At 44.9% G+C, this 14,487-nt stretch overlaps 2 protein-coding genes across 8 annotated transcripts in view; one reads left to right on the top strand and one right to left on the bottom strand.

The window, feature by feature from the left end:
* The window catches only part of ZNF445 (zinc finger protein 445), a 286,584-nt gene that overhangs the window by 80,335 nt on the left and 191,762 nt on the right, over window positions 1-14,487 (top strand). The window lies entirely within an intron of this gene.
* The window catches only part of TOPAZ1 (testis and ovary specific TOPAZ 1), a 66,872-nt gene that overhangs the window by 1,311 nt on the left and 51,074 nt on the right, over window positions 1-14,487 (bottom strand). For 4 of the 6 annotated variants that reach the window (XM_060204845.1, XM_060204844.1, XM_060204848.1 and 1 more), the window contains 3 exons: window positions 11,896-12,060; window positions 9,614-9,817; window positions 2,990-3,173 (listed from right to left, as the gene is read on the bottom strand). In XM_060204845.1, coding sequence (XP_060060828.1) covers window positions 2,990-3,173; window positions 9,614-9,817; window positions 11,896-12,060 — 553 coding nt within the window. The remainder of the gene's footprint in view (window positions 1-2,989; window positions 3,174-9,613; window positions 9,818-11,895; window positions 12,061-14,487) is intronic. The other 2 variants (XM_060204846.1, XM_060204847.1) reach the window with 2 other exon arrangements.

The following is a 14,487-nucleotide window of genomic DNA, read 5'->3' on the forward strand; positions in this document are numbered from 1 at the left end:
GTTCTGGGTGTCTGGTGCCTCTAGCAAGGTCCAAAAAAGAACCAACTTGTTTACTGCCAGGATGGCCCAGAATTGTGGGAGGGAGTTCTCTTCTACTTGGAAGAGGAACCAGTGGTCAGAGAGGAAAGCTTGGCCAGGTACTTTCTAGTACCTCTCGTCTTAGCATTGGATGGATACCTGGAGTGTCTGAGGCTGGGCACATACAAACTGATGTATAGTTCTTGAAAGTCTAAAGATGAAATTCTCTCACAGAAGTTAGTGTAACAAGGTAGGTCTCAGTAGGGTAATAATAACTAGAGAACAATAGTGACTTGGATGAGATCAAAGATCCAGGCATGACACTAGCTATACAGTGGAATTACAAATACCCTCAAGATGGAGGGTAGATAGCATAATGGTTCTGCAAACAGACTCTCATGCCTGAGGCTCCAAAGTCCCAGGTTCGATCCCTGCCCACCATAAGCCAGAGCTGAACAGTGCTCTGGTTAAAAAAAAGAAAAGAAAAGAAAAAGTGACAAACACCCTCAAGATTCAAGTATCATGAAGAGGCCGCCTACGTGTGGGGACCAGAAAACTAGGAGAAACCTCACTAGGATGATGGGGAGCCCAGAAGGCTCATGCCATACTTTGGCAAACGAAACCATTAAAAACTTAAGAGCTATAGAAAGAAAAACAAAACACTAATTTTAGTCAATTTAAAAACCAAAGTTTCTAATATAAATTATTTCTTTCCCTGCCTGCTGGGTGTGAGATGAAATGACCAGTTTGTTATAAAAAATAGCAGAAATGGCAGTATATAACTTTGGTCATAGACCTTAGATAACAAGTTTCAGTGGCCTCTTGCATTTCCTAAGTTCTGAGAAGAGACACTGAACCCTTGTTGTAGATTTCAGGCGTGTTTATTTAGTGAACAACCTTGAAAGACAAGAGCCGGATGGCTTATAGTTTTACAAGGTGCAGAAGAAAGGGACACAGTTATGCTAATGACCTGTTATAAAGGATTTGGGTTCTATACAATGACTCAATTTGCTGTAACAAAACCCACAGCATGTGTGGATATCCATTTGGGCCAGCCTGTGGGACTTGGGAGCAAGAGGGAGAAATACAAATATTCAGCTAATCACCTACCTGCCTGTATTACATGTTTTAAATTAAGACCTTCGTCTCCAACTGGGGGGTCTTGTCTTATATGAGGACCCATAAAGCTGTGATAGGGAGATAGTGTAGTGGTTAGAATACTGACCATGGGAGCATGAGGTCTAGAGCTTGAATCCTGATACCACACGTGCTAGGATGTTCTGGCGTGTTCTTACTCTCTCTCCCAGAATTAAAATAAATCTTTTAAAAAACTATGGCAGATCTACAAATAGGGTGAAACCCTCAAACTTTAGTTCTGAATCCAGGTAATAAATATCTGTTTCTTCTCTGCCCTTTCTCTCTTGAACTGCTCACTCAAAAAAATCAGCTGTCTTATCATGAGGTACTCAAGGAACTTATGGAGAGCTGTGTGAACCAAGTCTTCCTTGGTGGTGGACTTCCTGAGAAATGGTTCTGGACCAAGAAAAGCCAGGTAGGACACTGCGCCTCCTGACCGCACCCTGACTCCTTGCTGATCACGAAGGAGCATCAGCAAATTCCAGCCCTACAGAAACTTGTTTTGTTTTTTATCACCATTACTATTTTTACAAGAGCACTGTTTAGCTCTGGCTTATGGTTGTGCTAGAGACTGAAGCCTCAAGCACCAGTCATTTTGCACAACATTAAGATATCTCCCAGCCCTAATCTACAAGAACTAAGGTAACAGCTGCTTTAGCAATGTGTCCTGGAACCCCCCCTCCCCAGAGCCCTGCCCCACTAGGGAAAGACAGAGACAGGCTGGGGGTGTGGATCCACCTGCCAACACCCATGTCCAGCGGAGAAGCAATGACAGAAGCCAGAATTCCCACCTTCTGCTCCCCATAAAGAATTTGGGTCCAGACTCCCAGAGGGATAAAGAATAGGGAAGCTTCCAATGGAGGGGATGGGACAGGGAACTCTGGTGGTGGAATTGTACCCCTCTTATCCCACAGTCTTGTTGTTGATCATTATTAAATCACCAAATAATAATAATAAAAGCTAAATTACTGAAAAACAAAACAAGAAGTACTTTATTATTAAATCATATGAGGGAAGATTTCCTATGGGAGACAGAAGCAGCATCCCACTCGTGGCCTTGGGGGTGCTCACAAGCATGCAGCTGAGCTGCGCTGAGTGAGTGTGTGTATGTGTGAGTGAGTGTGTGTGTGTGTTAGAGGCAAGGAGGGACAGAAACCATGACAGAACTGTCCTTCAAGGTGGTGGGGCTGGACCTGAACCTGGGTCACATGCAAGTGAGGTGTCTGAAACCATGGGACTCTGAGGTGATTCATATGCAGTTAACAGACAACTGGGAAAACATTGATTTTTGGAGCTAACAGCAGAATTATCTGAATGCTGCCACCCTGGTCTTGCTGCCACATCACAATGTTGATGCGTCTATAATGTAGAAACTAGGCTGATGTCTTTATTTTCAACAGGGTTCTCACTGTAGCCAGACAACGGCCATGACTTCTCTTCCAGACCTGCTCCTTAGACCCTCTGTGCTGACCGACACTGATTTTTAGGTATGAGGGAAATACACCAGATGCCTAAACAAAACCCATCTGTTTGAACATATAACATCACTGCAGTTGTTAAATGTGTTTACTGAATGCTACTGGCTTGTTTGGTTCTAAATTCCAAATAGGCCAAATCTTTTCTCAGACATGTTACCCAGGCATGTAAAAATGCACACATGTATGTAACTAGTAAAATACAGGTATACACAGTAAACTATTTACATACACAGATACTGCTGTATATTTACTTAACACACACTGACACACATACAAAACAGTCACAATCCTTGGACAGGTGTGGGGAGCCATGACTTGTCTTCCCGAGTTAGTAGTTACAAGTTATACCAACCAACCTTTTCAAAACTATCTGCAGTGACTGTGTAGAATTCCCAGGACTCTGAATACTGCTAGCATTAGATACCAGGAAGATTTCAATGGCTAAAAGCATTTCAATCTCAGACAAGTAAGATGGAACCAGAAGAAGTTTTCGGTATAAATTTCCCTCCAGTGGTGGGTAGCAGCCTAATGAAAGGGCACCTGAAAAATCAAACGACAGATCAAACTTTGAGTCCCCAAACAGCCACAGGTGATGCTTATGTTCAAGAATAACTCTCCACATTAGATGCGGTCATCACACACCGAGTCACGCGGTAGTGAGCTCACCCTAGTACACCTGAGACTTGGGTCAGATGCTCTGGAGACTTTTGTTAAAAATTCTGACATTTGGGGATGTGAAAAACTGACAAATGACTTATCGGCTTCATTATGACAACTGCTCATTACTTTCATGGCACAGCCAGTACAACTTTGAGAAGGATTCAATTTCCAGAACAGCCACCTGGCTTTTGTCTTAATGGGACCTGGTCTACTAGTACTATGTTTGCGATTACTGCCCATCTTGAATTATGAATCTGAAATGTAGAAACAGAAATTGTAGCTTGAATGTTTTACTTGCGCGGTTATTACACCATGAGTCTCTTATGGTGCTATTGTATGAGGTCTGTGTAAATTTGCTATTCTAACTGCCTATCTACCCTGAGTTAATAAGCACTAGATATAAAAATGAATAAAATACATTTCTATCCTGGAGATGGTTAGTGTGTTGTTGCTATACTTATCAATTCATGTTCTAAGATTTTTATTTTAAAGAAACTTAACTTTGAAACACTTTATGCGCTCATAGAACTCTGATGGTGGGAATGGTGTGGAATTATACCCCTATTGCCTTATATATTTGTAAGTCAATATTAAGTCACTAATAAATGCTTTATGTACTTAGTATAGTGATATTGGTGATATCCTCTAAAGTGTTAGGACATCCACCCAAACTGTGTATATGTCACACTATATTGTTCTATTTTCTAAAATGAATATAAATCTGTACAAACATTGGGTGACTAAAGTTACTCTAAATTTTTTTTGTTGGGGGCTGGGCGGTAGTGCAGCGGGTTAAGCGCAGGCCGCACAAAGCACAAGGATGGCGTGAGGAGTCCCGGTCCGAGTCCTCCCTTCCCCACCTGCAGGGGTTGCCGCACAGGTCTGTCTCTCTCTCCCCGTCTTCCCCTCCTCTCTCCATTTTCCTCTGTCCTATCCAACAACAGCAGCAATAATAATAACGACAATGAGGATGATAAACAAGGGCAACAACAAGGGAAAAACAGCCTCTAGGAGCAGTGGATTCATAGTGCAGGCACCAAGCCCCAGTGATACCCCTGGAGGTAAATAAATTTTTTTGGTTATATTTATTTATTTGAATAGAGACAGGCAGAAGTTGAGACGAAGGGGGAAATAGGGAGAGAGACAGAGAGACACCTGCAGCCCTGCTTCTCCACTTGTGAAACTTTCCCCCTGCAGGTGGGGAGCAGGGACTTGAACCTGGGTCCCTGGCACACTGTAACACATGCGCTCAACCAGATGCGCCACCGCCCGGCCCCCTTACATTTCTTTATGAGCCTCTTTAATGTGGCTGATGGTGGCTGATAGTTGAGGACCTTACTATGTATCTGTGCTAAACCCAGCTAATCTCAGCCTGGTAACTCGCTACGTTTTTCTTTGCCTCCAGGGTTATTGCTGGGGCTTGGTGTCTGCACCGCGAATCCACCGCTCCTGGAGGCTTTTCTTTTTTTTCATTTTGTTGTCCTTGTTTTATCATTGTTGTTACTGATGTCATTGTTATTGGATGGGACAGACAAAAATGGAGAGAGGAGGAGTAGACAGAGAGGAGGAGAGAAAGAGACACCCCTGCAGACCTGCTTCACCACCTATAAAGTGACTCCCCTGCAGGTGGGGAGCCGGGGGCTCGAACCAGGATCCTCACACTGGTCTTTGCACTTTGTGCCATGTGAGCTTAACCCTCTGCGCTACCGCCCAGGCCCCAACTCGCTACCTTTTAAGCGACTATAGTGACCCCATGTTAAAGGAGGAGTCTCTCAAGTAAACCCTGATTCCAGATTCTGGATTTCCACCAAGATGATTGCTACTGACTATTTCCTACCTACTGGTAGGTATGATTTCTATGCATTCCTGTTTTACTTTTCCAATTAAAAAAAACAAAATGGAGTAAAAACTTACATTACTTCCCTCCCAAAATAAAACATGAAAAATAAAACAAAAACTCCCACTTTGTTGGGGTGGATGGGAGGAAGCAATGGAATGGCGAACTAATAACCTCTCCCCCTTTCTGGTTTTTAGCTCTGACAGATGGCACTTTTGGAACTAGGCAGAAGGAGTCAGGAGCACTAGGAGGGTAACTTTATTAGTCAAAGACACTCTCCTTTGGGTGAGTTTGGCACAGAAGCCAGTACAAGCCATTGAGAGTGAAGGACAGTCACAGAATGTGCAGTGAAAGCTCATGTGACAAGTAGTGGAAGTAGAGGCAGGACGGGGACCCAGGACAGTGCAGCTGAAGGTCGAGTGAGAGCGCACACTGACAGCCTGGCCGTCTCAACTGTTACTCAGTGTTAGTTGGGTAAACTGTTCTCCACGATCAGCTTAATTCTCTGATGTATGAATTAGGTTAGTAGTGGAAGAATAAAAGGTAGTTTTTACATAATATGGGGGTGCATTGTTTATATAGTGATGAAGTTATTAAAGTAGGTTAAAGCCTCTAAAAACAGATTATCAGTATGGCTGAAAGACTGCTTTCATAGATAATGGACTTTCTTTCTGGCATGATGAAAAACTTCTAAGTTTAGAATGTTCTAAAGTTGTAACTGTAAATATACCATGGGTGAGACGTATAGTATAGAATTATATATACTCATTCCCAGTCACTTTAAAAAGCTGTGCTTAACACAATTTGTAATAGCCAAAATCTGGAAGCAACCCAGGTGTCCAACAACAGATGAGTGGCTGAGAAAGTTGTAGTCTAGATACACAATGGAATACTACTCAGCTATTAAAAGTGGTGACTTCAGGGTTCTGGCAGTAGCGCAGTGGGATAAGCGCACATGGAACAAAGTGCAAGGACCAGCATAAGGATCTCGGTTCGAGCCCCCGGCTCCCCACCTGCAGGGGAGTCACTTCACAAGTGGTGAAGCAGGTCTGCAGGTGTCTATCTTTCTCCCCCCGTCTCCCCTCCTCTCTCAATTTCTCTCTGTCCTATCCAGCAACAACAATAATAATAATGATAACAATAATGGCAACAACAAGGGTAACAACAAAGGCAACAAAATGGGAAAAATGGCCTCCAGGAGTAGTGGGTTTGTAGTGTAGGCACCGAGCCCCAGCAGTAAACCTGGAGGCAAAAAAAAAAAAAAAAAAAAAAAGGTGATTTCACCATTTTCAGCCCATCTTGGATGGAGCTTGAAGAAATCATGTTGAGTGAAATAAGTCAGAAACAGAAGGATGAATGTGGGATGATCTCACTCTCAGGCCGAAGTTGAAAAACAAGATCAGAAGAGAAAACACAAGTAGATCCTGGACTGGAATTGGTGTCTCGCACCAAAGTAAAAGACTCTGGGGTGGGTGGGAAGGAGAATATAGGTCCTGGAAAAGGATGACAGAGGACCTAGTGGGGGTTGTATTGTTATGTGGAAAACAGAAATGTTATGAATGTACAAACTATTCACTGTTGACTGTAAAACAGTAATCCCCCAGAAAAGGAAAATAATTTTTATAAAAGCTGCGATTAATAGTGGTCTGTATCATAAGACTACAGGGCGTGGCTCTGTATCCTAGCCACCACCAAAGTCCTGCCCCAGCCGCCTTCCCAGTGGGAAGCAGCGCGTCAGATTGCAGAAAGGTTTTAGTGCCAGCGAATGAGCCTCGGGCCTTGAACATGGATGATACTACGATGAGTGGCCTCTCTAACCTGACTTTCCAGCTTTCATTTCTTTGAGAAAAAGAGAAAAGGGAAGAGAGATGAGTGAGGAGAGGAGGGAAACCACAGCAACGCTCCATCATTCGTGGAGCGCCTCCGATGGAGTCCACGGGGACCCCATGTGGTGCTGGGGCTCAAACCCGGGATCTTACAAGGCAGTGGGCTCTACAGGACAAGCTGGCTCCTAGGCCCCAGTAAAGTTGTTACTAATTAAAAACAAAACAAACAAAAGCCTGTTCATTTTAGCTGCTACAATGCACAAGTTTACTTCCAGCTCAAAACTAAAGGATTAGTGCCACCTCACTGAAGTTTCTAAGTTGAAGCTTTGTGCCTGTGGAGTACACTTCCTCATCACATTTCCCCAAATGGCACAACTATACTCGAGGATTTAGAGCACACTTTGTGAGCTGAAACCTAACCACAACCTTGAAATGAATGTTTCAACAAACAAGGCTGCTTTTCCTCTAAATTTCTGGTCACTGCTGAAAGCTTATAATTTCAAAGCTTTTGATTCTGTGCATGTGCATGTCTGCAACTTAAAACAGGCAGCCTTATCCTCTCTGCAATGCATTACATTGCCGAAAAGCTGGCCCCTCCTAAGCTGGTCACTGCGGACAGTCTGAAACACTGCCATGCTCAGAAAGGCTCTTGTTGCTGTAGGTGGTCGGTGTGCTTGATAAATCCGGCACGGTGGCTACAGACAAGTGGCACGTCTGTCATTTACGTGGTAGAAGTAACAAGCCGAGACAGATTACTGCAGAGGCAGAAGCAGCTTGTTTAAATGAAGAGTCTACAAGGCACAGCTTTCTGTCTCACTACCTATACTACACAAGGAGCACCACTGGGGGCAGAGCCAAGGTGGCGGCTTGAAGATAACACCGGCATGTTCTGTGCAGAGGTGGCTTTAAACCTGGGAATTTCAGGGGAGGGCAGGATTCCCAGGCCAGTGGTGGGGGAGTATGCAGGAGTGGTGAAAGTGGAACCAAGGCAGAGACATATGACCCACCTCTAGGCTGGCAAGCGGAGGCTGCACAGGATCCACCGAGCTGCAGGTGCTGCCATGACGCCATGCTGACCTCCCCGGGCAGACGCCCTTACCATGTGTCCTGGAGCCCCACCTCCCCAGAGCCCTGCCCCACGAGGGACAGACAGAGATGGGCTGGGGGTGTGGATCCACCTGCCAACACCCATGTCCAGCAGAGAAGCAACTACAGAAGCCAGACCTCCCACCTTCTGCTCCCCATAATGATCCTGGGTCCTTGCTCCCAAGGGGATAAAAAAATGGGAAGGCTTCCGATGGACGGGATGGGATGTGGAGCTCTGGTGGTGGGAACTGTGTGGAACTGTGTAAGTACCGCACGCTGACCGACTGTGCCACTGGAGCTCGACTGTGGAACTGTACCCATTATCCGATGGTCTTGTTGATCATTATTAAATCAATTTAAAAAAAGAGGAGCACCATTCTTTCTCAATGAGATGCTTCCCAATTCATGAATCACTCAAGTCAGTAAAGCCAAATAGATCTCCAAATTAAAAAAAATAAAACCTTGTTTGTGGCTGAAACTAGAGAAAACATTAGTTTTCTAGGCTTTATGAGGGAAGATACTGTTAGGAACAATTACAGAGAATAAAGTTCTCTAAGTAGAAGTCATGAAAAACAGCTGCCATGTTGAACTGTAATAGCTCTGTACTTCCTCTGTGTTCTGCTAGAAAACCACTCTTGCGGGGCCGGGTGGTGGCACAGCAGGTTAAGTACACATAGTACTAGGCACAAGGACTGCTCAAAGATCCAGGTTCGAGCCCCTGGCTCCTGCCTGCCTGTGCGCGAGGTGGGGGCACTTCATGAGTGGTGAAGCAGGTCTGCAGGTATCTAGCTTTCTCTCCCTCTATCTTCTTTCCCATCTCTCTCAGTTTCTCTCTGTCTCAGTCGATAAAAAGGAAAAAGGAAAAAACAAAAAACTACCAGGAGCAGTGGATTCATGGTGCAGGCACTCAGCCCCAGCGATAACCCTGGAGGCAAAAACAAACCACCAAACAGAAGCCCACTCTTACATATGAAGACTAGGAATAGAGCAGGGATAATATACTCATTTTCATTTGGCCAAACTGTCTTTTAAAAAATTTATTATCTCTATAATAATTTATTGGATAGAGACAGTCTGAAATCGAGAAGTGAGGGGGAGGTAAAGAGGAGAGATAGACAGAGAGACACCTGCAGCACTGCTTCACCTCACCACTCACAAAGCTTTCCTCCTGCAGGTGGGGACTGGGGGCTTGAACCTGGGTCCTTGAGCACTGTTAACATGTGCTCAACCAGGTGCGCCACCCCCCTATCTGCCCCACCCGGCCCCTGGACTGTCTCGTTCCTGTGAACTGGTAAGATCTGTCAGGCGGTTCCGGTCCCGCTTCTTGCTTCCTTTGCACTGCACCTCCAGCGCCACGCTGATATGCAGAGGAAACCCGCTGCAAAGAGGAGAAGCCGGCCGCCAGGGAGCAGAGGTCTGCCGACATGCTCTCTCCGAATGTGTAGTGACCGCTTTACTTATGTATTTGAATGCTTCATCATAAATATTATACAAGATAAAAAGATACAAGGATTCAGGATCAGAAAATGAAAACAGATATATTAAATAAGAGGCTTAAAACTGTGACTTACTTTTATAGTGGGCTCTGGCTTTCAGCCACAAACAGCTCCTTCCTAAACAAGTAATCAGTCTTCTGAGGAAGGAAAATTCAATAGGGATGTTCTTTGAAACCATAAATTCTGCCACGGAGGATGACATACTAAGACTGCTGCTCTCTAAACACGCATCTAGAAGCTTGTTAAAAAGGAGGCTGTACTGTGAGACAGCCACGGTTTCTGAAAAGAAGAGGTGAGACAATGAAACTGATCTGAATCTCTGAGGTGTCTGTCCCTTACCACTTCCCTTCCCCCTCTGCGCCCCCAAACACAAAGGCAGCCAGTCACTAACTGCCAGCACGTTAGCACTCTGACAACAGAAGCGTCCGGAGAAGAGCACGGGGGGAAGTGAGGCCATGCCGCAGGGCTGCAGCAGCACCTGTCTGTGAGCCCCGGGTGACAGCGTCTTCAGTGCCTCCACTCATCACATCAGTTCACTTGGCGTTCTGTCTCCAGTTCCTTTCAGACTTCTATTTCCCACATGAGGAAATCATCTCCTCCTCAGCAGTCACTCTCAAATTGAAAGGATCCTTTACAGGTTATTTCCATTTCTTTATATTCTTCACGCAGAAGAAAGTGGAATCACCTTGCAGACAACTCCTTATAGCCCTACGTCCAGCCAGCGGAGTCTGTGACCTACAGCTTATCTCTAGAGGGTCTTTCAGTGTTCCAAGCCTTATCAGGAAATTCATCTCCTGACTTTTAGGCTTTTCCAAAACATTACCACCAGAGACACTTTCTGTAACAACAACTGTGACAAAGAACAGGGAAGCTTCATTGTGTGCTAACTCAAGGTCAGGAGAGAGAGGCCAACGGGCTCAAACCCCCCTCTTTCTCTTCCTATATGATGAGCTGCACCACTGAGGAATACTGCCTGCCACTGCCACCCGGACTTGAACTTGTCATTTGCTAACCTCTTCCATCTATTCCATGTTTGCTTATATTCCAAGGCCATGGAAACTAGTCTCTACAGTTAAGTGATTTAAAAAAGTATGCTTCCTCGTTCGAGTGCTAGGTTCTGTCAAAATATGAATCTTGAGCTAGGGAGATATCTCAACACGACAGCACAGGAGATCCTGAGGACCCAGACCTGACTCGGAGTGCCACCCTCAGTCAGAGCGAGTCATGCTCTGAACTCTTTCATAGGAATGATAAGAAAAAAACAGAAAGGAAGTGTTCTGGGGGCACTTAAATGCATTTTTTGCTGATCACCTGACAGATAGGGGGAGGAAGACGTTGAGTACTTTTAGCAAATGCTGATAATTCCAAAGATAAGGATTCTTAAAAAAAAGCACTAGGGGGTACATGCTTAATCTGCAGAAATCACACTTTTCAGGAAGAAATTTCATTTAAGAATTTTCTGCCACAATTTTTATTACTATATTATACATAATACTGAAAACTGAAATTGCACTCAACAACTGTGCAAAAACTGTGGTACAACAGAATACACGTTGATGCTATTTGTAAGTATCATGACGACATAAACATCATCCTCTAGCAAGAGGTAGGAAAGTATGGCTGTGGGACAAACCCTACTCATCGGCTCTGCTCTGCTCTCCTCTAAGAGGCTTCGTCAGAACACAGTCATACCTCTTTCTCCCTTCCTTCCCTGCATCCATCCATCTATCCATCCCTCCCTTTTCTTTTTTTTTTAAATTGTTTTCAGTTTATTTATTTATTTATTGGAGACAGCCAGAAATCATGAGAGAAGGGGGAGGTAGAGAGGGAAAGAGAGAGACACCTGCAGCCCTGCTTCACTACTCGTGATGCTTTCCCCCTGCAGGTGGGGACCAGGAGCTTGAACCCAGGTCCTTGAGCCCTGTAATATGTGTGCTTAACCAGGTGCGCCCTCACCTGGCCCCCACCTCCCTCCCTCTTCTCTCTTCTCACCACTCCCATCACTGAAGGTCTGTGACTCGGTCCCCACCCCATAGATACCACTCTAGTTCTGCAGTCTTAGAAGTAGGTTGACACAGGTTATTTATTTATTTAGTTTTCGCATTGGTAGACTCAGTCCTCTCTATTCTGCGTCTGAGTGAAGCCGTCCTGCAGCTGCCCCTCACCTCCTTACTTGCTTCACTGAGCGCCATCCTTTCTCATTCCGTCCACTTTATCCCAAAGGACACAATATTATCCCTTTTCCTTACTAAGAAATTTCATTTAAATATCTACTAGATATAAACCAAAACAGGTAGAGAACTACTTGCTATGAACAGTTAGTTACCAGATGGGTAAGAGATAATTCAAAAACATACCTTGAGAATTCTGAAAACCTGGTAGATTCTGCAAAACTTCAAATGTTTGTCTATAGAGACTCTTGGCTAAGACCTCGTGCGCAATTGTACACAGCAGATTATGCCGGTTGAGTACATCCAGTCTGTCACAAGGCCACAGCGGTGAATTGATTACCCATTCTGACTCTTCCAAAAAGAGAAAAATACTAGTATTTACACGACGAATCTCATACTGAACAGTATAACCACACAGCTGTTTTTAAAGTTCTTTGGAAAAAGCGGCAAAACTTAAGCACGTGTACACACAGTTATCAGAAAGAGCAACCAGAGGAGTGAGCATCTGCAGAAACTCCATGGCCAATTTGCTGCACTTGTTTTGAAATCAATTCTCCAACAAAGAAAGGGAAATGTGTAGGTAGAGAGGGAGCAACATTCTTCTCCTCTTCTCTTTTTACTAGTGACTTAACAGTTGTACAAAGTTCTACGATGCCAGGGGATGATCTCACAGACACACAAGGCAGTGCTGTCACTACTACGTCCTTGCTCCTTAAGCACCACGGTTTTCACAAAGACCAAGAGACAGTTTGCAGGGGCTGGGGGAGCACTTTAAGTTTTTCTTTGTTTGAGGTGACCTTGATTTTGTAAGACTATGAATATCTTCGAAGTCCAGTTTCTTCCCTCCTCAATACTTCCCCCACTACTCCCATCTAAGTACCAGTATCCTTCTGTCAAAGTCTGCTGAACCCTCCCCCACCTGAGCTTCTCTCACCAGAAAAAAATAAACAAAAATAAGTTCATAGGAATGATCCAAGGCGCAGAGTACAGCAGAGGACCACCTGCAGACAGATAGCAGACCCCAAAGACAGAAGACAAAGAGGAAGGTAAGATGGAGACGAATAAAGTCATGGGACCTTTGGAATAGACCTAAAATAGGCCTACTAGCTATTTCCAAAATGGAGACCCTGAATCTTCATCTGCAATATTCCAGCCTTTAGGTTCATGATGAATCAACAATTTGTTTGGCTTTATATGCTAACTCTTTCAGCCACCAGGTCCAGATGCTATCATGATGCCAACCGGACTTCCCTGGACAGACAAGCCCACCAAAGTGTCCTGGAGCTCTGCTTCCACAGAGCCCTGCCCTACTAGGGACAGAGAGAGACAGGCTGGGAGTATGGATCCACCAGTCAACACCCATGTTCAGCGGGGAAGCAATGACAGAAGCCAGACCTTCCACCTTCTGCATCCCACAATGACCCTGGGTCCATGCTCCCAGAGGGATAGGAAAGCTGTCAGGGGAGGGGGTGGGATACGGAGTTCTGGGGGTGGGAATTGTATCCCTCTTATCCTATGGTCTTGTGTTTCCATTTTATAAATAAATTAATAAAAAAAAAAAAAGATGGAGGAAGCCAACCAGAGAAAAAGAAAAACACTCAGACAAATGAAGATAACGAAGTCCCGAGACAACATGAAAAGGAACAGCTGTCACAGCAACTCTGCAAGCTGAGCTCACAGTCTTTGTTGAGCTCTGTTTTTCTGCTCCCTGTGGGTGAGGCCTTTGTGTACTTTCATTTTACATAAACTCCTTGTAGGTCTGGCTTAGTGTAGAGAGGCTCTTCATCCCTCCTTGAAGCCTGTGTGATAACCCAGCAGGATGCTGTATCCTTGGGGAGAGGTTTTCCATTCAAACTTCAGTTTCCACCGAGACCTGCTGATGGTCTTCTGGGGTTCCCCAAGTGCCTCTTGCTGCTCTTCAGGATCCTGTCTTTGACTTCTGCCATTTTAATATGCACCTGGGTGCTCTTAGGTTTGGATTTGTTGTTTTTGGAGCTCTGAGCTTCCTGGATCTGGGGGCTTCTTTCTTTAATGGGGGGGGGGTGTCCTCAGTCAATATTTCTTTAAAAAGACTCCTGTTCCTCTCTCCTACTTCCAGTGCCACTATGACACAGCTGCTCCTTCTTCTGTCATCCTCATTTGATTGCTTTTCCTTTTGCTGCTCCATCTTCCCTTCCTCTTCGTCTTCTGTCTTTGGGGTCTGCCTGTCTGTCTGCAGGTGGTCCTCTGCTGTACTCTGCACCTGGGATCATTCCTATGAATTTATTTTTATTTATTTTGACTGGAGAGGAACTGAAACGGAAGCTCAGGGAAACAGATACAGCTGGTTGTGCAGTCCCTGCAGTCCGTGCGCAGATGGTTTCTACAGACTGACCAGGGTTTCCTGTCAGCAGCTGCTGTGTGACTCTGTGACTCTCTGGATCTGGACTGTGGGGTTTAACCTGCTCTGCGTACAGTACTTTTTATGGCATTCTGACACGGTTTCTTAATGTCTTGCACTGTGTTTGGGGGGACACAACCCCCTGTAAAATGGTGGCTGTAATTTCTTATTTTTACCAGAGCCCTGCTCAGCTCTGGCTGATGGTGGTGCGGGGGATTGAACCTGGGACTTTTGGAGCCTCAGGCATGAGAGTCTCTTTGCATAACCATTATGCTATCCACCTCCACTTTTTAAAAATTAACAGCCAGAAATCAAGAGGAAGGGGAGAAAGAGAGAGAGAGAGAGAGAGAGAGAGACCTGTAGGCCTGTTCCACCACTCATGAAGCTTTCCCCCTGTA

This window comes from Erinaceus europaeus, chromosome 12, assembly GCF_950295315.1.
Source record: "Erinaceus europaeus chromosome 12, mEriEur2.1, whole genome shotgun sequence".
NCBI lineage: Eukaryota > Metazoa > Chordata > Mammalia > Eulipotyphla > Erinaceidae > Erinaceus > Erinaceus europaeus.